Consider the following 21618-nt stretch of genomic DNA (forward strand, 5'->3'; position numbering starts at 1 on the left):
TAAATTATCTTCTTGATATTTCCTGTAACTGTGTTCTAGATGTTGGTTAACTTCAGCTTATAAATTATATAGTTCTGTCAGATCATTTTAAGAGAGGAAACATTTTGAAGTTTGGTTGATTTATGTCTGGTTCCAGGAATGAGAACCAGGATGCATTGGCAACCTTAGATTACTCATCATCTCTGCCTCAGTTTATCCCTACTACCTCAGCTCACTGGGGTGTTAGGATTTAATGAATCCTTTTGAAATGTATTGATGAAAAGGTGCTATAAATGTGACAAGTGCTATTATCTTATTTTTATCTTGTCCTATAATAGAAATGAAGTTTGTGACATCAGAGTACATGGAGAAATAAACAACACAATTATAAAATGCTTCATCACTTCTGCTTTTAACTCAATTGCTACTCATTCTTAGCTGCCAGAAATTCCATCTCTTATATAACTCATAAAATAAGGGCTTATTATTTATTTCACATAAAAGGAGGTACAGATTGTGGGGTTTATTAATCATTTCTGAATGAAATATGTCCTCAATCTCTCATTTCAACTTCTCATTAATTTTTTTTTACTGTATTGAGTATCAAAGTCATCAGCCAATTATCCACAATAATGAAGGGAATTTTAGGGCAGATGACAATTAATAACTCTTTCCTTGTCACTGCCACTTAGCCAGAGACACTCTTGTCTGCTGCTCTTCACTTTGACGATTAATTTGCATCTTGGTGTTATTTATAAAAGGTACTCGTCTTTCTCTGTACTTAGGATTAAGTTCTTGGTAAACTAAATTATAACCAGAGAGAGTTTTTACTGCACATTCTCAGTGACAGTGCAGTAAAGTGAGATACTGCAGTTAAGATTTCAACAGTAAGGTGTTATAGAAAAAATATAGGGTTGGAGTTAGAGCATTGAATTCACATATCACCTTCGTTACTTGCTATTTGTGTTATCTTAGACAAGTCATTTCCTGAGACCTCAGTTTCCTCATCTATAAAATAAAGGAGTTAGGATAATTGATAAGGTCCCTTCCAGGTTTAAAAACAATCTTTGACCCCTTGGTGAATCAGTTGAACATTAGACTATCTTCTATTCTGTAATCCCTTGTTCCTTTGCCCTTATTTTGATCTTACCTTATCAAAATCCAACCTTGAATTATTCCCACCATCCACCATCTTCATTTCTACTCACATGCTGTTGGACAGAACTGGAAGAAACCATGAAACTGCTGACCAGGGCCACTACAGATTTATGCTGAATAATCCCAAGTGTCCCTTCACTGGAGTAATACAGTCCTGCTCCTCCTTAATTGATTCCCTATCCCATTCTCTCAGGTAGCTGTTCCAGACCTTTTCTTCCCTCCTCAAGCCTCCCTTGCCACTCCTTCTCCCTACTCTCTTGCCTCTTCACCAAAAAAAAGGAGAAGCCATTTGCCAAGACCAGGCTATTCACTAGGAGCTCCCTCTTTTCCCTTCCTCCTTATCCCATATTCTTCTGATATCCCTTTCCATTGTTTCTTCCTCCCCCTAGTCTGTGATGATTTGGTGGCCTTTCTGTGTGCCAGGACAACCAAACAGCATGTACCCTTGATCCCGTACTCTCTTCTAGCAGATTGCCCCAACCATTTCAATCTCTCCCAATCTATTGAATGCTTCCCTTTTACAAACATATTCAAGCCCTTAATTCTGACTTCTGACCTTATCATTCAGCTGAAACTGCTCTCTCCAAAGTTATTAACAATCTTCTGTCAGTCTAATAGCCTTTTCACAGTCCTTGTCCTTTTGTGACCTCTCTTGCATTTGACACTGTTGACCACCCTTCTCCTTCCTTGTCCTTTGTGGCACTAAACTCTCTTGATTCCCCTCCTGTCTATCTGCCTGCTTCTTCTCTCTCACATACTTCATCACACCCCTAAGTGGAGTATCCCCAAAGACACTGTCCTTAACCCTTTCGCTTTACTCTCTGTCTGCTCTCCCTTGGTGATATTATCAACTCCTCCAGGTTCAGTGATCATCTCCATGCAGATGACTCCCAAATCTGTATGACCAGCTCTACTCTCTCCTCAATTCTGTCAGCTTCCTAAACTGGATATCTCATAGTCATCATATCCAAAACAGAATTCATTATCTTTTTCCCCCAAACACTTGTCTCTAATAAATTTCCCCGTTACTGGATGTCACCACTGTTCTAGTCACCCAAGGTCACAATCTCAGAGCCATCCTCTACTCCTGACTCTTTTCCCACATATCCAATCAGTTGCTAATCTCCACAACACTGTATATATATAAAACCTTACCAATTCATTGAGAATTTTGTTTTCTTGAAGTTTCAGTGACATGGAAAAATTAACCTTTTATGAATTCCCTGTACAAAATCACCTATAAGTAAAAGAAACTAATTGTATGGAACTGAATTTTCTATGAAACTTTTCTATGAAAATGAAAACCCAGTTTGATTTTTTAAAAATCTGTTTCAGTGATTGAACCCAAAATAAGGACTTAGCTACCACCTGTCAAATTTGACAGTTGTGGTATAATGGAAGGATAGATGGTATTTGGAATCAGAGGACCTAGGTTCAAATCCAGGCTAGTACCTAGGGGCAAAATCATTTAAACTCTCTGAGCCTCAATTTACAATAAGGGTATTGTATTGAGTCTCTTCTAGCCCTAAATCTACGATCTTGCAATTTCCAGTGCCCAATTATAGCTCATTTCAGACACAGCAATTTTCAGTATAAATTATAGTACTGATTCCATATCCAGTTCCTCTTAATTTGTTTTGCAGGATTTTCAAGTCCATTTTAAGTCAGTTTTTTCTTTAAAACATTAAGCTAAACATAAAAATAACCCTAAATTCTTTGCATTGGCACGATGGTGAGTCTGTATCTAAGATTAATTTAAGCAAATCTTCAGTGTTGGGGTGAGTAGAATATATTTGACCTACTAATGAGGTTATATATTAATGTGTGTGTGTGTGTGTGTGTGTGTGTATCATAGAGAAATAATGTCTATGGGAAATGAAATTTTACCTTACTGATTTTATAATATATTTTCAGTATCATTTTATTAGAGAATTATTACTTTATTTTGAAATTATTTTTAAACAATGTTCCATGTGCTAAAATGTTGCTACATTTTGGAGCAGAATAGTTTAGGTTTAGTAGAAAGAACCTATGGGCTAAATTGATCTTCATTATATAATTGATAATGAGAAAAACAGGATTTTATGTAATAAAGTTTATTTAGATAACCTTCACATTTATTCCATAAAATGAGGTATTTCTATGCTTTTGGAAGGAAATATTTGGGGAGGATGAGGGAAGGGGGTATGTTGTTCACTACCAAAAAATATGTTATTTCACATTGTGAGTTCCTTGAGGGCAAGAAATTTCATTTTTGTCTTTATATCCCTGGCATCTAACACAGAGTCTGCTACATTGTAAATGAGAGATTAATTGTTGAGGTTAATTATAGCTATTCTTTCTATCTAGAGTATGGAAAGAGTTTTGAGAGTTGAAAAGGATTTTGTCCCCATGACTGGTACATAACAGGTACTTAATAAACGTGTTGAGGGAATGAATGCTGTGGCAGAAATTTTGGGTATCAGTCCTTCTGAAAAAAGAACAGCAATATTGTCTTGCCAACATTTTGTTAATTTTAACCTCTCCCTGCTCCCCCACCTCCTGCTGATTGGTCCTAGTTCTGTCCTCTGGCACCAGTTAATAATAATAATAGCAATATTAATGACTAGCATTTATATAGGTTTAAGGTTTGCATAGCACTTAACAAATATCTCATTTTATTCTCACAACAACCCTGGAAGGTAAATGCTGTTATTAACCCCATTTTGTAAATGAGGAAATTAAAACAGAGATTAGGTGACTTGGCTAGGGTCACAACTAGTAAGTGGATGCGGTCAGATTTGGACTCAGGTATTCTTGACTCCAGGCCCAGCTATTGTACCGTTTAGCTGCCAGTAATAATAATGGTTCATATTTACATGGCGCTTAGTGTAGATATAGTGCTTTCCTCATAAAGTAAGCACTAATGTTGCACAAGAAAGGGAGAACACATATTATTATCTCCATTTGGCAAACTGATTCCTGGGGAAGTTAAATAAATTGCTTGTGGTAATAGGGCTCATAACTGTCTTAGGCAGAATTGGAGTCTATGAACTACAAGTCCAGCATTCTCCATGCTGCCTAAAAAAAAAAATAAAGATAACTTTTATATAGTACTTCAAAGCTTGCAAGGTATTTCTCCTATTTTAACTCATTTGGTCATTTGACTTGCCTATTAAGCAAAACAAGTATGATTTCCTTTCCATGTGTTAAGGCTTCATGTACTTGAACGCAGGTATTATGTCCACTGCATCTAAACATCCTCAGTTTCTTCCAATAATCCAGATATTACATAAACTCAAGAGCTGTCACCATCATGGTTGCCCTTTTCTGAATGTTCTCCAACTTAACTGATATCCTTCCTAAAAGGTAACCCTCAGAACTGAACATGATACTCTAGATATTTCTGACCAGGGCATAGTACAGCAAGACTTTCATCTCATTCCCAGAAGCTATTCTTTTCTTAAGGTAGCCTAAGATTATTTTTGCTCTTCTTGACTACTATATCATACTGTTGACTTCTATCATTGCTTCCTCAGAGTTCTTAAAGTCTTTAAAAATTGTTTTTCTTTGTGATGTTGTTGTCCTTGGATAAGTTGTTTCCCTTGTTCTACTCACTTCATTCTGCACAGTTCATAGCAGGCCTTCTGGGTACCTCTGAAACTGTCCATGTCATCATTTCTTCAGTGATATTCTATTACATTCATATACCATAATTTGTTTAGACATTCCCTAATAGATGGGTACTCCTTAGTTTCCAATTTTGTGATTGAGAAATTCATTGGCATTTTCTAGAACAATCATAAATGAATGCATTCATGCATTGAAATATCTCATATTTGACAGAAGATATGAAAACATTTTGAGACCTGCACGCAGCAGTATTTGTGGAGCTCTCAAGGAATGTCCTGAGCACAGATGTCAGACACCGATGTGGTAGAATCGTCTTGAGAAAGCAGTTGAAGATCTACAGAAAGACTTTCAAGGATCGCCTTAATAGCTTATACATGCAGTTAAATTTTTACACCACCTTGCCCAAGTTAAAGGTAACAAAAAAGAAACGTATAGAGCAGAATCCAGAAAACAAAAGTACATCTGAAATTCTAGATTTTCTTAATCATCAAGTAGAAGCGAAAGTGTAAGGTGATACAAGGGGTCATAGCACAGAGTGCAGAGTAGTAAAATTCAGTGTCAGAAACTCTGCTTGAGAAGTGAAGAAATCAGAGGAAAGAAAGTACTTCTAAAGAAAGGTTATGGAAATTTTCTGATGATGTCTTTGATTGCAGAAAGTCCAAAGCAATGAAAATGCAAGTTTTATCAAATTAAAAATAATGTGCACACCACTAATATAATGAGTGACTGAACAGTTGCATAAAGGGAGGCGATAAGGACTAGTTTCTCTACAGAACTGGAAAACAGGGCTGTATAAGATCCCCAATGATTGGCACAAATGCTTCACAGTGGTGTTTGAATTACTAGCAAATCACTGAACCAGCTTCCTCTCAGATGAAGATCTTTATTTTAAGTAAATTTTTTATTGATATCTTTTGTTTTTACATCACTAAATTTCTTTAAATGGCTCCAGAGACCCACCTCGTATTGCAAGGGATGTTTTTAAAGAAGAAAAAGAAGAATACCAGCAAAAACAATATATCGAAAGTCTGAAAATATATGCAGTGTTCTACACCCACAAACCTCCTATCTCTGCCAAGGAGTCAGAGGAAGTGTCTTTTCATATCTCTTCTTTGGGGCTAAGCTTCTTCTTTGTAATTTTACAACATTTCCTTAAAAAATAAATTATGTCAACCACAAAAATTTCTACCAGCATCCTTCCTCCTTCCCTTTGCTCCCTGTTGTTTCGAATTTATTTTAAAGGCCAGCGCTTGCGCTCGCTCTCTCTCTCTCTTTCTTTCTTTCTCTCTCTCTCTCTCTCTCTCATCCAAGCCAGAAATGCAGGCACTGTTTGTAGTTCCAATCTCACACTGATTCTTCACAGGAGCTTTATTTCCCACTTAGGCAGGTTAGCCCCTCCTTAGGCAATCTGGACACCAACTCATCCCCATCATTCTGGGGGCTTACCATATGAATGAGAAACTTAATGCAAACACCCTATCAGCTTAGCCCTCTGGAGGTCAGAACTTGAGAGCTCAAGGGATCTGCCAACCTAAATCTCTCAGGTTCAGGAATTGTAGGCTCATACCAACCGCAAGGCTTTGTAGTTTCATTCTGCATCAGATCATGTGAGTATTTCTGTGTTTTTCTGTAGTCATCATATTTGGGCAGCTAGGTGACTCAGTGGGTAGAGTGCTGGGCCTGGAGTCAGAAAGACTCTTTTCCCTGAGTTCAGATCTGGCCTCAGGCACTTAGCAGTTGTATGATCCTAGGCAAGTCATTTAACCCTGTTTGCCTCGGTTCCCTCATCTATAAGATGAGCTGGAAAAGAAAATGGCAAAACACTCCAGTTTCTCTGCCAAGAAAACCCCAGATGGGGTCACAAAGAGTAGGACATGACTGAACAACAACAACATTCATCATATTTGTTGTTACTTGCAGCACAACAATCTTACATTACATTCATGAACTACAGTTTATTTAGCCAATCTACAATCAATCAATAAGTGTCTACTTTTTTCAGTTCTTTTGGTACCACAAAAAATATTGCTGTAAATATTTAGGTATATATAGGGACTTCCTCCTTGTTAGTGCCCTCTTTGGGGTATGTGCTAGTAGCAAAATCTCTAAATCAAAAGATATGGACATTTTAGTCACTTTACTTGCATAATTGAAAATACCTTCTCAAAAGATTATACTGATCACATCTCCACTAACAGTTGGATTGGACTGTATATTCGTCGAGAACAGGGACTATTTTTTCCCTTTGTATCCCCAGCTCTTATCATAGTGTCTAGCACATACCTAGTAGGTGCTTAATAAATGCTTGTTGACTTACTTTGATCTCATATCCATGTGTGCCTTATCATCACATATCTAATACCAAAAGAAGATAACACTAGTGAGTCCTTCAGATATAGACTAATTACATGCTTACGTACTTTAAAGCATTCACAGCTTGTATCGCTAGAAGAATCTATAAACATAAGAAAAAAATGTATTGGCATAGGAGTAAAAGGGGCAGGCCAAAAAGTCCCAGGGGTATAAAGGAAAACTTTTTATAGAAATTACTGAATAAGCCACCTAAAAGTACTACGACAACTAAACTGCTTTTATAGGTTATTGCAAAGACTTTGATTGAGTTCTGCATTTGTGGCTTAGTTATGTACTATAAATATGTAAGGCCCAAATATAGTAAGAAAACAACACCAAACAATAATATCAAGAACAGTTGATATAAAATGTGACATTTTTCAGAAATGGTTCTGCCCAGCTTTAAATCATCCTTTCTTGGGGAATCTGGGTGATGCAATGAGTAGAGCACCGGCCCTGGAGTCAGGAGGACCTGAATTCAAATCCAGCCTCAGACACTTGACACAGTTACTAGCTGTGTGACCTTGAGCAAGTCACTTAACCCCAATTGCCCTGCCTTCCCCCCTCCAAAAAAAAAAAGATTAAAAAAAATCATCTCTTCTAAATGGAATTACACATGGCTTACAAATTAAAAGAGTCAAACCAAAATATCTTATTAATCACTGAAAAACACATTAAATAAGTTATCCCATAGTATTTTTGTCCAGTGATATCAAAGTGTTATTTGGACTTGATGACAAAATATCACTTGGACTTGTAAACGTCTTAATATACTCCAAGGAAATACAGAGATGGAAGGCTTCGAATTTCAATTAAGAGGCCAAACTGAACCATTGGACAAAAGTAGTATCTATAAATGCCTTGATCTCCTTGAGGTAAGACCCATCAAGTATGAAGTTATAAAAGAAAAAGCTGTAGTTGATTGTTAAAAGATACTGGCGTCCCAAAATCAAAGCTCCACGAATAGTAGAATTTATTGACAGCAGTTAATATTGGAGCAACACCAGTGTTAATCTGTACTTTTAGAACTATAAAATGGGCCATAACAGATTTGGAAAGTATCGGGACTGGACCTATGGTTTCCTTAGTACAGGGAACTCCCAGGTAAGGAGACTCAGTACCAATGCAAAACAGCACTTTTTCTACCACTTCTAGTTTTAGAAAAATTGCCTAGAGCACTAAGAGGTTAATTATTACACTATTTCATTGTAACGAAAAAACCTACATGATAGTCATGAAACACAGGATCTCTTAATAGGTCTCTAAGGTAGCCAAAGAAAAAAACAACATAAGAAATACTTTTGGAATCAGTAATAAAAGTTTACAACAAGTACATGGCATTGAATTTGTCAAATGTGATCAAAAGTGAAATGAGAAGTCCCTCCATGGGCTTCATGAATTCAGCCAACAGTATGTTGACAGAAAGTATCAAATGTCACAATTTCAAGCATCTGCTCTTTGCTAAATACTGTGCTAAGTATTGGGAATGCAAAGGCAATTGGAGGCAAATTTTTCTATAAGCTTGGTTCTGAAAAGTAGGAGAGCTTTATAGGATGATAACCTGAGGATTTGTGGAGTAAAAGTGTGGGAATTGAATGAACCACACTGACTCCATCTTGTGACTCAGTTCTGGATCTGACTTCATTTCCCTTTCTATTCAGTTATGGGTCTAGTCCAATTTCTGTCTTATGAAAAAACTTTATTCATTTATGGGAATTGGGAGAAGACCATTGCATTGTTTGAACCTAGCCCTGTTTGTGGCTGGGAAGCTAGACCACCTCTACCTGTTGGTTCGAGATCCTTAAGTAAGAACCTCAGGCCTCAAGACTGTAGGTTCCCCACCCCAACTAGTTTATGCTGATCAGAAACCCAGTCAGAGCTGAAGATTGATGCAAGAAGTTTTCTCGCATTTATACATCTCAAGCTACCTGTGTGTCTTATCTGAAAACTGGCAGCATGCTGGTCAGTCAGTTACTGTTTCCATCTTCCATTGATTGAATACAAATACTTGGGGTGAATGGGATACCTCATTTTCTGATTTCAGGGAATTGTACCTGTTCACTCTTCCCCCTCCCAACTTGGAAAGTCCCTAATCATTACTCCAATTAAAAATCGGATTACCTGATTTTGTATCCTGGTTTACGTCCTATTAATTGTCTTCTTTTTAATACATAAAAATCTATCTCTTCCTGTATTCAGAGTCAGGTGCCACACTGAGGAGACCTGATTCCAATTTGTTGCTTAATAAAATCGATATGCTTGAAAGTTCAAAGCTTTGTTTTCTCAGTCATTTCAGATTTCATCTATCATAAAGGTTTGTTAAGGTTGAGGGCATGTGTTTGTTGGCAGTGAAGGAAGACTGAAGAATAGATACAGGGACAAGCATTCAGAAAGTCAGAAAAGAATAGTGTCAAGGGTACAAATGGAGGAATTGACCTCGTAGAAAAGAAGGAAAGAAAGTCCCTGGAGGAAAGAAGAGATGAATGATATAAGCATTTTAAGGAATAGAATAGAGAAGAGAAAGCTTACTCTGAATGACCTCCGTTCCTCAGAAAAGTATGTGGTATGGTCCTTTGTTAAGAAGTGGAGCGAGGGCTGCAAGAAGAGAAGATTTAGAACGTGCACTGTTGGAATGTGCTAAAGAGTAAGGGAAGAATAAAAGGATTGCTGTGTAACAGTGGGGCCCAGTTTGGATTAGATATCATAAATGTGTAATAGACCTGGTGTGTCTAATTGTGTGATTTTTCATTCACTACTGTTTAGCAGCTTGAATGGAGTCCAAGAGAGTAGATGAAGGAGGTGTGGTGGGGAAAGGGGTATGGATAACACAAGGCTGGGCTTTTGCAAGATACGAGCATAGGACAAGGGGCCATGGGATTCAAAACACAAGATAATTTGTAGCTGTATTCATCTACTATGAGATCAAAACTGAACAGGAAGAAAAGGCCAGAGCTAGAATGATGGCCTGGAAGAACACTGGAAGGAGGAGTGATTATAGACACACATATACACACACTTTATGGCACTAAGTCTTTTACATTTTTAAATTGTATGTAAATTAAGATTAGCATGAAAATTTTTATTTTAAACATCTCAGTCTCTGTTAACATGGAACATGTTAAAGCTGCTTTTCTTCACTTTCAAGTTATAAAGTATAAAGGAAGCCTAAATGTAGCACTGATAGCAAAGTGATTAAAAGCTTACTTGCTTGTTTATGTGGGTGAGTAAAATTATTCTTTAACAGCTTTGTTATTTTTCAACCATTACATTTCCAAGTATAAGCAGTTATTCCTGCCAGGTCACAAGAATTATATGCAGCTTAAACCCCCGTTTAGCTTTAAATACAGAAGTATATGTGTTCAGAATGACTAAAAAGGACCCAATTTGGACATTTCTAACATTAAAATCACTTCAAAGTAGAAGCTAGAAACCCCCATATGCCCCAGTTTCTTGATCTGTGGTATTCTCAGTTGCTGCACCTAATGTTTTTTTCATGGCTTTTCCATCCTACGTGATGCTTATTCATGCCTTTCTATATAATCTACATAAAAATTGTACAAGGTGGGCTTGATGTCTTCCTCTTAAGAGGCAATGTGATACAGTGGAAAGCATACTGGACTTGTAGTCCAGATACCACCAAGTTCAAATATTGTTCAAACTCTTAGTAGCCTTGTACATAGGCAGGTCATTTAACCTCTCTAAGGCTCAGTTGTTTTTTTGTTTTTTAATAAAATAGGGATAATACATGAATAATGATGGATATTTGCATAATGCTTTAAGGTCATTTGAGCCTTATGATACCCCTTTGAAACAGATACAATAGATAATATCCCCATTTTGCAGATAAGGAAACTGACTCTCAAAGAGGTTAAATGACTTGCCCATGGTCATAGTTCAAGTGACAAGATTCAAGTTAGAATTCCTAATTCTAAGTCCAACCCTTTACTATACATTATTCCCTCTTCTGCCTGTTTCACAGACTACTTCTAAGACATTTTTTATTTTGTGTTTTATTTAGTATGTGCATTTATTATCTCTCCATTTCCTGCCCCATAAACAATAAAAAACAAAACTCTCATACCAAATAAACATAGTTTAGCCAAAAGATTCTCACATTGGTCATGTCCCAAAATGTCTCATTTTGCATTTTAAGAGTGAGAAACTTTGTAAACTTAAAGTACTATATAAATCTGAATTATTCTTATCATCATCGTTATTCTTGTTTTTTTTAATATCTCAAGGTACCAGTGTAGCGCTTGGGCTGCCCTTCAGTTGTGATTCATTTTCTCTTCATGACTAACCAGTCACTCCTTCCAACCGTGCATAAAATCACAAGATACCAATTTTGAGCTGCAGGGCCTTCAGGGGTCATCTAGCCAAACCTTCCTTATTTTACATATGGAGAAACTGAGACCCAGAAAGTTACCCCAGGTCATACACTTAGTAAGTGCTACCACAGTGCCTGTCACATAATATTTGTTGACTAAAGTGGCAGAACTGGAATTTGAACCTGGTCCTTTTAACTCCAAATTCATAGTTCATTCTTTGGCACCACAATGCCTTCTATGGCCTTAATAGCGTCCTTTATGCCACTTCTTGTGCACCTATCATTATTGGTAATATACTCAAAGCCATTATGCATCTTTCCATTGCTCTTTGGACCACTTATAATTTTAATTTTTCTTAAATTATGGTCTTCTCATGACTTGAAGCCATATACCTTCACTGGGAAAGCATGGGCTTTTTGACATCAAACTCTGAAAATACTAGCCAATTTCCTAAATGCTATCCAGTTGTCATTTACTCAGCTGTGGGCCTGGTGCATTGTTTATAAAATATAAATGTTCTGTATATCTATTGGCTAATTCAGCGGTGTGCTTGTCCAACTATATGTCAAAATCCACTTTATTTTTCTCCAGTGTAGGTGGTTAAATTAATCTCTTCTAAATTTTTATGGATTTCCCTAAAGAGGCTTTGTAGTGTTCAGGGACCTGATGCAATGAATATAGTACCATTTGAACTCTGTGCAAGATTATTCTTCATGAAACTGATGAACATCTTAAGTAAACATAGAGTCTGTTTTATGCTTCAATGTAAATTCTCAGTGCGTCATTAAATGGAGTTGTCTCCCCAGTCACATCTGTCACAGAAAGCTGTATAATTTTAACGGCTGTAAGAGAGAGTTTGAGAAGAGCCTTTAAAAGCTGCTTTTTTGTTCTACTGAGTTGAATGTTTTTCAGAAACCACCATTGTTAGAGGGCATATATATTCTTTATGCCTCTCAGGCTGTTTGATGAAAATGTTCCATTATGAAAAAATAATTTTTTCGATTCAAGCATTCTTCAAGTGCTATGACCAAGTCCCTGCCTTTACAGAGGATCAGAGAGTGAGGGAGAAGAATGAATAAGCATTTGTTAGGTGCCTACTATGTGCCAGGCACTACACTAAGTGCTTTAAAAATATCTCATTTGAGCTTACAGTCTTTCCTTTTGGGGTCTTCAGGAGGTCTAGGAAAGGGATAGCCCTAGTGGTACAGTGGTTCTGGAGTCAGAAGACCTACTTGTGTAACCCTGGAGGTTAAATGGGCCTCAGTTTCCTCTTGAGGGTTGGACTAGTGGGACATTGAGGTTCTTCCAGCTCTGAATCTACAATCCTATGATTCTGAAGCTAAAATGTGTCACATGAAGGTGCTTTAATTCTAGAAAACTATAGTACCAATCCTTGAGATAAAATATTTCTAGAGCAATAGTTTATGAGTCTACAATAACTCAATGGAAATAACTCCTTAAAAACATTCACCTACTTTCATTCTAATTCTATTCTCACCCAGTAACCTTTAGATTATTTTATAATTGGATTATCTGTACTACTACTGTCCCCTCCACCCCATCAAAGAATTGTTATCAGTTATCTCAATGTAATGGCATTGACGATAATTCCATAGGGAAATGTCTTTAAGACCTAAACAAAAACCTCATCTGGGCAAGCCTTGTTGGCTTGCCCAGGCTCATTTAGGTCATACCCTCGTACTTACTATTTTCTTGCCAGACATTTTTTCCCATTGTAAACTAATAAATTGACATTCTCATTTGTAAGTTAGTCTCTTGATTTTGTTACACAGGAATCAATGCTTGTCCTTCAGCTGTTATACCACTTTTCATTTTTACATTGAAGAAATGTTTCTTTTTATTATGCCATATCTCACCTGAATAGCTTCTCCCTCTGATCTGGCCATATTTTGTTAGCAATGTTCTGCAGATCTTAAACTATGCCATAGAGAAATTTCAAATATCTGAATAATCTGTTAAGTTTTTGGAAAAACATTGAATAACAGTGTTTTGGATGAGGCAGATCATAGAGTAAAGTCCAAAAGCCAGTACTTTATAGAGAAAAATAATCATTTACCACATTTCTTTTATAAAGTGATACAAATAGACTGCAGTTGGTTGATGGATCTTCCTCCTGCCCCAAATCCCAGGACTTATGGTTTGGCCTACCTCTTTGATCAAAATATTTTGACAAAATTGTTTCTATGATATCTTATTTCTTATTTTAAGGCATTGGATAGCAAAAATTTTGTGGTCTGTTCAAAACTAATAGTTGTGAATACTAAGCAGGTCTCCCCAGATTTCTCAGAATATTTTTAGACTCAAGAATTGCCAGAAAAGACGCTTCTCTGAATATATTTCTGACCAGTCATTTTTGTCCCAGCACAACACTACCTCAGAGTTATCCATCCTTTCAAGCAAAGATGAATCAGTAATATATCTGTTCTCATGTCTTTTTCTACACCATTCCTTTAGGTGTACCAGCACTCGACCAGGAGAAACTGGAATGGATGTAACAAGCCGCTGTACCCTTGGAGACCCCAACAAGCTTCCAGAAGGGGTTCCCCAGCCTGCTCGCATGCCCTATATCTCCGACAAGCACCCCCGGCAAACCCTAGAAGTAATCAACCTTTTGCGGAAGCACCGGGAACTGTGTGATGTGGTACTAGTTGTAGGTGCTAAGAAGATTTACGCCCATAGAGTCATTTTGTCAGCCTGTAGTCCCTATTTTCGGGCCATGTTTACAGGAGAACTAGCAGAGAGCCGGCAGACTGAGGTAGTGATCAGAGACATTGATGAAAGGGCCATGGAGCTGCTGATTGACTTTGCATACACCTCCCAGATCACAGTGGAAGAGGGCAATGTTCAGACCCTTCTACCAGCTGCTTGCCTCCTTCAGCTGGCAGAAATCCAGGAAGCCTGCTGTGAATTCTTAAAGAGACAGCTAGACCCATCCAACTGCCTAGGCATTAGAGCTTTTGCAGACACTCATTCATGCCGTGAGCTTTTGAGGATTGCAGACAAATTCACCCAACATAACTTTCAAGAGGTAAGTTATTTCACAAAAGCTAGAAATCCCGGAACTATATCATGGGATCATGTTTACAAACCTTAAAGTGCCTTCAGTGGCCTACCCACAGTGTCAGTTATTACGACTGCTGCTAGGAAAAAGATTCTATTACATCCCTATTGCATATGATGCTTGCTTTTGATTTTAGATAGATATTTTTAAAATTCTTTAATTTATTTTATATTATTCTTCTTTTATTCTATTATTATTCTATATTATTAATATTCTTTAATTAATTCTTAAAGCCTTTCTTTCTATGCCTATACTCTTTAAGGTTTTTAGCATAAAAGAGCATTGTACTTTGTCAGAGCCCTTTTCTGCATGTATTGAGATGATCATGTTGTTTTAGATGTTTTGCTTTTAATATCATTAGTCATGATAATTGTTTTCCTAAAGTTGAACTATCCTTCTATCTCTAGTATAAATCCTATTTAATCATAATGAATGATTTCTTGGACAAATCACTGTAATCTGTTTGATAGGATTTTGTTTAAAAAATATTTGAGTTAATATTCAACACATATATTAGCCTATAGTTTTTTTTCCCATGTTTTATATTAGATACTAGAACTATACTTATAAAAGAATTCTTATCAAGGTCTTTCTCAGTTCTTTTGGATTCTTGGTGTCCTAGACCATGGAAACAGCTGAATTTTCTCTGTCTTTGGCACATAATTTCTGTTTGAGAGAAGTTTGAGAGGTTTTGAGGATCAGACAAAATATCTAGTCCATCATCTCCTTGCCCAAATGACCTAGAAGTCCTCTCCATCGACCATTGATCATATATATGCCCCATTAGCTTTAAATGAACCCAGCAGGCTAAGATAGAAATGAACTCAAGCACACCCAACCATAGCTGCTCTAGAAAATGATTATCAAGTAAGACAGTCATTTTTTTAAACAAATGAATAAGTATACATTTAATTGGGTATTAGCACCTTCAAAATAATACAGTCACATAATACCTGGGAGAGTATACATCTGTTCCAGTGGGGCTGTTGCTCTTCGGAATGCTTTTGAAATTGCCTGAAAAAAAATGACTGTCACACCTAAATTTTGACTGAAAAGGATTACTCAGTTTACATATCCACTTGGCTATATATAACTTCTGGTTCTTTCAAAAAATCATAAACAGCCTTAAGGGATAATAGCATAGATGAGACTTGACCCTTGGTCTTCTCTTCCCAATTCCAAAGCCAACTCTATCCACTATACCATGCCACCTCTCTTGTCAATCCTGTCTGTCATCTGATGTGTTATCTACTCTCCCTAGTTTCCTATTATCTATAAATTTAATAAGTATACTATCTATGCATTTATTCAAATCATTAATAAAAGTTTTCAACAAAATAGGACCAAGGAATACTTTGACATAATTCACTAGTGACTTCCTTTACAGTTGACATTAACCCAGTGGTGACTGCTCTTTTGCTCAACTCATTCAAATCTGGCATTCATTCTAATTGTAACAGATCTTTCCATCTTTTTCACAAAACTAACAAGAGAGACCTCTCAGATGTTTTGTTCAGATCAAGATATGTTATGTGTACTTCAGTAATACTATCTGGAAAGGAAATTAAGTTAGTATGGCATTACTGGTTCTTCACAACAGTATATTGGCTCTTAATGAGCACTGTTTCTTTTTTTTAAGTATTTACAAAGAGATCATTTTCATAATATTCTCTGGAATTTTGCTAGGAATTAAAGGTATTCTTGCCATTGCATATCTTATAACTGTACTTTTCTTCCTTTTCAAATGTTGGGTAAATACTTCCTCTTTATCATCTACCTCTGCAACAAGAGGCCTGCTTCTTCTAGGCCTCTCAAATGAAGATCACTAGCCAGTAGTTCAGTAATCATATGTGCTGGTTCTTACATATAATTCAAGTAAGCCTGGTTCCCTGAACTCATTCTGAATATAATGTTCTTTTACTATTTCTGCCCTTACCTTGGATTTCAATCCCCTGTTCACAGGATTCTCTTCAATACTTCTCAGATTGAATATCTCCTTGGCAGAGAAAATTGGAGCAAAATAAAAACCGAGTAATTCTGCATTATCATTGTCACCTGTTATTATCATGCCGTCTACATTAGCAATGCTCTCCTCATTTCATTTTTCTTTTCTTCTCAAACTAAATTAATTTTTTAAAAATAATGTTTAACCTCTCCCCATCCTTATCTAAGGCTTTCATGCATGCCTAGGTCTCCCTCATCCTTAAAAAAAAAATCTCACTAGGTCCTACCATCCCTTCAAGGTATCATGCTAACTCTTTCCTCCCTTTCTCAACCAAATTCCTAGAAAATATTCTCTACAACTGATGCCTATACTTTCCTCTTACCCTTTTCTAAACCCTTTGTAGTCTAGCTTCCAGTACCATCATTCAGCTAAAAATTCTCTCCCCAAAGTTGCCAGTGATCTCTTAATTGACAAATGGGATGGTCTTTAATTCCTCACCCTCCTTGACCTTTCTACTGCATTTGACCCTTCTGCTTACCCTCTCTTCCTATATATTGCAGATTAAGTCTGCAGAGGAGACTTGAAAGCCATGCCATGGAGAAGAACCTGGGCATTTTTTGCCTAGTGAAGGAAAGACAGAATAGACATAATAACAATCTTCAAATACTTGAAGGATTATCGATGGAAGGACTAGACTTGTTCTATGTAGTTCTAGAGGGCAACCCTCCAACCACAGTATCAAAATTAGAGGAATTTTAGCTGATTTGGGCATAGTAGAACTTCCTAATATTTAGAGTTGTTCAAAAATGGATTTGGCTACTTCAAATGAGATAATATACATTAGCACTTTGCTAATTTTAAAGCACCATTAAAATGCTGTCTATCATTCTTATTAAATAGAAAGTTTTCTATTATTTGGAGCCATTCAAACAAAGGGACATGATGAACTTTTTAGGACGGATATTTTGGAGGGGATTCAGGTATCAGGTAAAGGATACAACTTAATTCATAAAACGTTTATTAAGTGTCTGCTATGAGGTAATCTGGTCTAGTTGATACTGGACTGTCCCTGGAGTTAAAAATTTGTGGGTTTTCAAGTCCCACACATACTGGCTTAGTGACCCTAAGCAAATCACTTAACTTCTCAGTGTTCTGTACAACCCTCTAAGATTAAAAGTTCCAGAGAAGATACCAACCCACATTTTTAGAGGGAGCTTTCTCACCTTGGAATTCCCTCTGCCATTGAAGACATCTAGCCCTTCTTTGTTTAAGACGCTGCTAACTAAGATTTCCTAATTCTAATTTTGCCCTTTCTTAAGTCCCACTGTCTGATGTTGATTCAAACTGGAACAAGTTAATAATTTTTGCACTAGAATGGTGACCTCATCACAGTTGTCTGTGACTACAAACATTTTCATTTTATCTTTGCCTACTTTTGAAACAGGTGATGGAAAGTGAGGAGTTTATGCTGCTTCCAGCCAACCAACTCATTGATATTATATCCAGTGATGAACTAAATGTTCGAAGTGAAGAACAGGTGTTCAATGCTGTGATGGCCTGGGTTAAATACAGTATTCAAGAAAGACGGCCCCAACTTCCACAGGTAGTAATGGGAAAGTGCATGTAAGGATCTCCTCTACACTAGAGGAAGTAGTTTGATTTTAAGCCAGAAACATGGAAAAAATCTTAAATTTCTCTATCTAGGACTATAAAATTAGCACTGGCTTGGCCAAAGAATGTTTAGAATGATTTATGCTTCTCTTAAGTATCTCAGCCTGTTGCTTCCCTGAAAATCTCCACTGTTTTACAACAACTATAGATTTAGAACATAATGTAAATTATGATCTCTAAAGTCTGAAATTGTCAATATAAAGGTAAATATAAATATCGTAATTTCTTCCCAACAACTTGGAAATCCTGATATTCTTTAGTAGTGGGGGATGGGAAAGGAGAAACAAGAAATAAAGGGATGACGTAGAACCTGATTAGCTGAAGGATGGAAAACAGTTGAGAAAACCACCATTATTAATTTGTATAGTCTCTATTGGATTAACCAGATTAATCCACCACTGCTAATTTTGTTTAAGTCCATTTGCATAAGCTCAAGAGAATTGTATATGCTTACTAAAAACTCAAAATAGCCTTCTTAAATGACATCAGTTACTTGAAGTAAAAAACTAGACTCAATTATATTACTATATTTGCACCATTGTATTGGTTGTTTGAAAACCTTTTTTTAAAAAATATTTCTAACTTGTGATTTCAGCAGTATGACTAGTCCCTCTTCTGATGCAGATCATAACCCCTTCATATTTTCTCAACCTTTGATTCTTGTTCATGTCCTTCCATAAATCTTTATCTTAGGACTATCATCTACTTTTCTTTTCTTTTCTTTTTCCATTTCACCACTTCCAATTAGATCACAATATAATTGAAAGCAAAATTGGAAAACATAGATGTCCCTGAGTCATGCACTCAATTGGATGTTCTACAGATTGTAGAGTGGTCCCTTTAGTGGTGTTTATTATCTTGTAGGTGCTGCAGCATGTTCGTCTGCCTTTGCTTAGTCCCAAGTTCCTGGTGGGTACAGTAGGCTCTGACCCACTCATCAAAAGTGATGAAGAATGCAGGTAAGAATATCCATTGCCAGGAAGAAACTGAGGGATTAAGTGTTTATATGTTCTCATCCTTCTTGAATTTACTACTTCTGGTATATTTTTTAGTGCTAAAACCACATTGTTTTATCAGTTTTTCTTCTAGGATAGAGCCAAGAGGAAAAGGCTCAAAAGGGGATGACTGAACTTACATTATTCCATTCTTTTAGTTTTTGTATTATGATATTTATTGATATAGAAGTAGCAATGAAATCTAAAAGTAGATTTCTATAATTTAACACTAAATGCTTATTGAACACATTGAAGATTTTTAAGGCAATTTTAGGTTTGAAGAGATAATTCTCTGCTTAAATCTGATAAATATAAATGTCTCAGGATGAATTAAGAAGTAATGCTACTAGCCTTTGTACTAGTTAGCAATTTTTGCTCGTTCAGACATCATTCATTCAACAAACATTTATGAAGCTATGTAGTTGATGCTGTACTTGAATTGAGTCCAGCCTTCAGGCATCCACTCACAATCATCATTTGCCAACAGTCTTAGAACCATAAGAAATCCTGAACTTCAAGGAACCATAAATAATAGAGGTTCTGTCCCAGAGGAGATTCATATCCATTAGAGGTCTCAGACTTCATGCACCAGAAGCACTAGAGAGCCTGCTCTCAAAGAGACTTAACTCTTTTAGCGATCCAGAGCATTAAGGTGCCAAAGTTATTAGAGAGCCTGTGCTCATAAGCACTCAAGTATAGAAAAGTAATTTCCTGTTCCACAACTAGAATGTCATCTAGGTATTCCTTCTCTCTTGCCATCTTAGAATATGGTTATGGAGCTGGAGTTGCCCTAAAAGAGATGATGTTCTATCAGAGAGCCTAAGTCTCAGGCAGCCATATGTACTAGAAGGCCTGGCAAGGGAATTGGGGTTTGGGGCTGCCAAGTGATTGTTCTACATACAGGATATTTTCTGTGTCTCATTCTCCGTAATCTCAGAATGAGGGCATGGTATTGGCACTGAGAATTCATCAGTCCAACCTGGAGGAGCCAATACCATTTATTCATTGTCTCCTAGAATTCCCTGCCATATCCACCTGCTCTGTATATCCCCAGCTCCTGAGTATTTGGAATGACCAGCCAGGAAAGTGAGAGCTACTTTCCCCACTGGCTATTCTGTGATGACAGGATCCTGGAGGTCAGGGGCTATAATGAAATTAATGTTTCCCATCCTCCAGCAAGCAAACTTCCTGTTTCTATTGCCCTTATGCCTGTGACTCTGTCACTGATTCAGTCATTAACACAAAAATCCTTTCCACCAGACATGTATCCTTGTACTCTCATCCTTATCCACCTCAGCTCTCTTCTTCCAGAATTCATATCCTGTTCCATCATGCCTTCTGAAATTCTTCTTCTTAAGGGAAGTTTAACAGTTCCCCTTCATCTTTGTTTTCTTTTCCTGACACGTTTTCCATTTTCTATTAATAATGGAAACCTGAATCCCTGTCCTATGCTGATTGCTCCTTCTCTCACAACTCCTCATTGCCATTGCAGATCATTGATTTGCCACCTTTTGAAGTACTCATCGACATCTTTGAGATTCACTTCACCTGTATCATCCATATCATGTCTTCAGGTCATTCTCCTTCCTTTCTCAAAGAGTTCTGAATTTAGTTCACAGTCTTCCACTCAACCCCATCCCTTGCCTTCAACTCCTGGAAACTTAAATATATAAATTAATAGCACCTTGAACACAGTGGGCTCCCAATTCAAGGTATTTTAGTGTGATAAAAAGAGCTGTGCTTGAAGTCTAAAAACCTAAGTTTAAATTTTGACTCCTAGGAAAAGCCATCTTTGTTCATTATTTCTCAACTATTTGTATCATTTCAGAACCTAGCACTAAACTGAAATTCTACTCTCAAGATTACCAGGGTTTTTTTTTGTTTTTTTTGGGGGGGGGGGGCAATTGGGGTTAAGTGACTTGCCCACAGTCACACAGCTAGTAAATGTGTCAAGTGTCTGAGGTCAGATTTGAACTCAGGTCCTCCTGAGTCCGGGGCCGGTGCTCTACCCGCTGCGCCATCTAGCTGCCCCCAGTATATGGAGGCCTTTTCTCAGTGCTTGTTTTTATTTCATCTCTTTTTATGAAAGATTGACACTGTCAATTACCCCCTTCCCTTGGATGCATTTTGCTTCCATGATTCTGCTGTTCCCTACTTTCCACTGTTTGACTCTTCCTTTGTCTTCTTTCACTTTTAAAACTTTTTTTTATTATAAACTTAACAGACAAGAATGTTTCAATACAAAAGAAAAATAGAAAAGATTATAAATAAAGGTTTTTCTGTTATTTGGTTTTTAAAGCAAATTTTAAACTTAACACAGTAGTAATAAAGCTTCCTTGTTTGTGACACTTTCTGAACTCCTTTCTGCTCTCTTCGGTGATTTTTAATGTTTAGTTAAGGCCTTTCTTTCTTCCTTTCTATCAATACTGTCACTACCCACCAGCTCTCCTTTCCTGCGTAGAAACCACTCTTTGTAACAATTAGGTATAGTCAGGC

The 21618-nt window shown here is 36.9% G+C and overlaps 1 protein-coding gene across 1 annotated transcript in view; it reads left to right on the forward strand.

Moving 5' to 3' along the window:
- Positions 1-21618, forward strand: part of KLHL20 (kelch like family member 20) — a 62377-nt gene that overhangs the window by 4759 nt on the left and 36000 nt on the right. Inside the window, exons 3-5 of the mRNA XM_036756059.1 lie at positions 13905-14478; positions 17901-18059; positions 18992-19086. Of these exons, the coding sequence (XP_036611954.1) occupies positions 13905-14478; positions 17901-18059; positions 18992-19086 (828 nt within the window). The remainder of the gene's footprint in view (positions 1-13904; positions 14479-17900; positions 18060-18991; positions 19087-21618) is intronic.

This window comes from Trichosurus vulpecula, chromosome 4, assembly GCF_011100635.1.
Source record: "Trichosurus vulpecula isolate mTriVul1 chromosome 4, mTriVul1.pri, whole genome shotgun sequence".
NCBI classification, from domain to species: Eukaryota; Metazoa; Chordata; class Mammalia; order Diprotodontia; family Phalangeridae; genus Trichosurus; species Trichosurus vulpecula.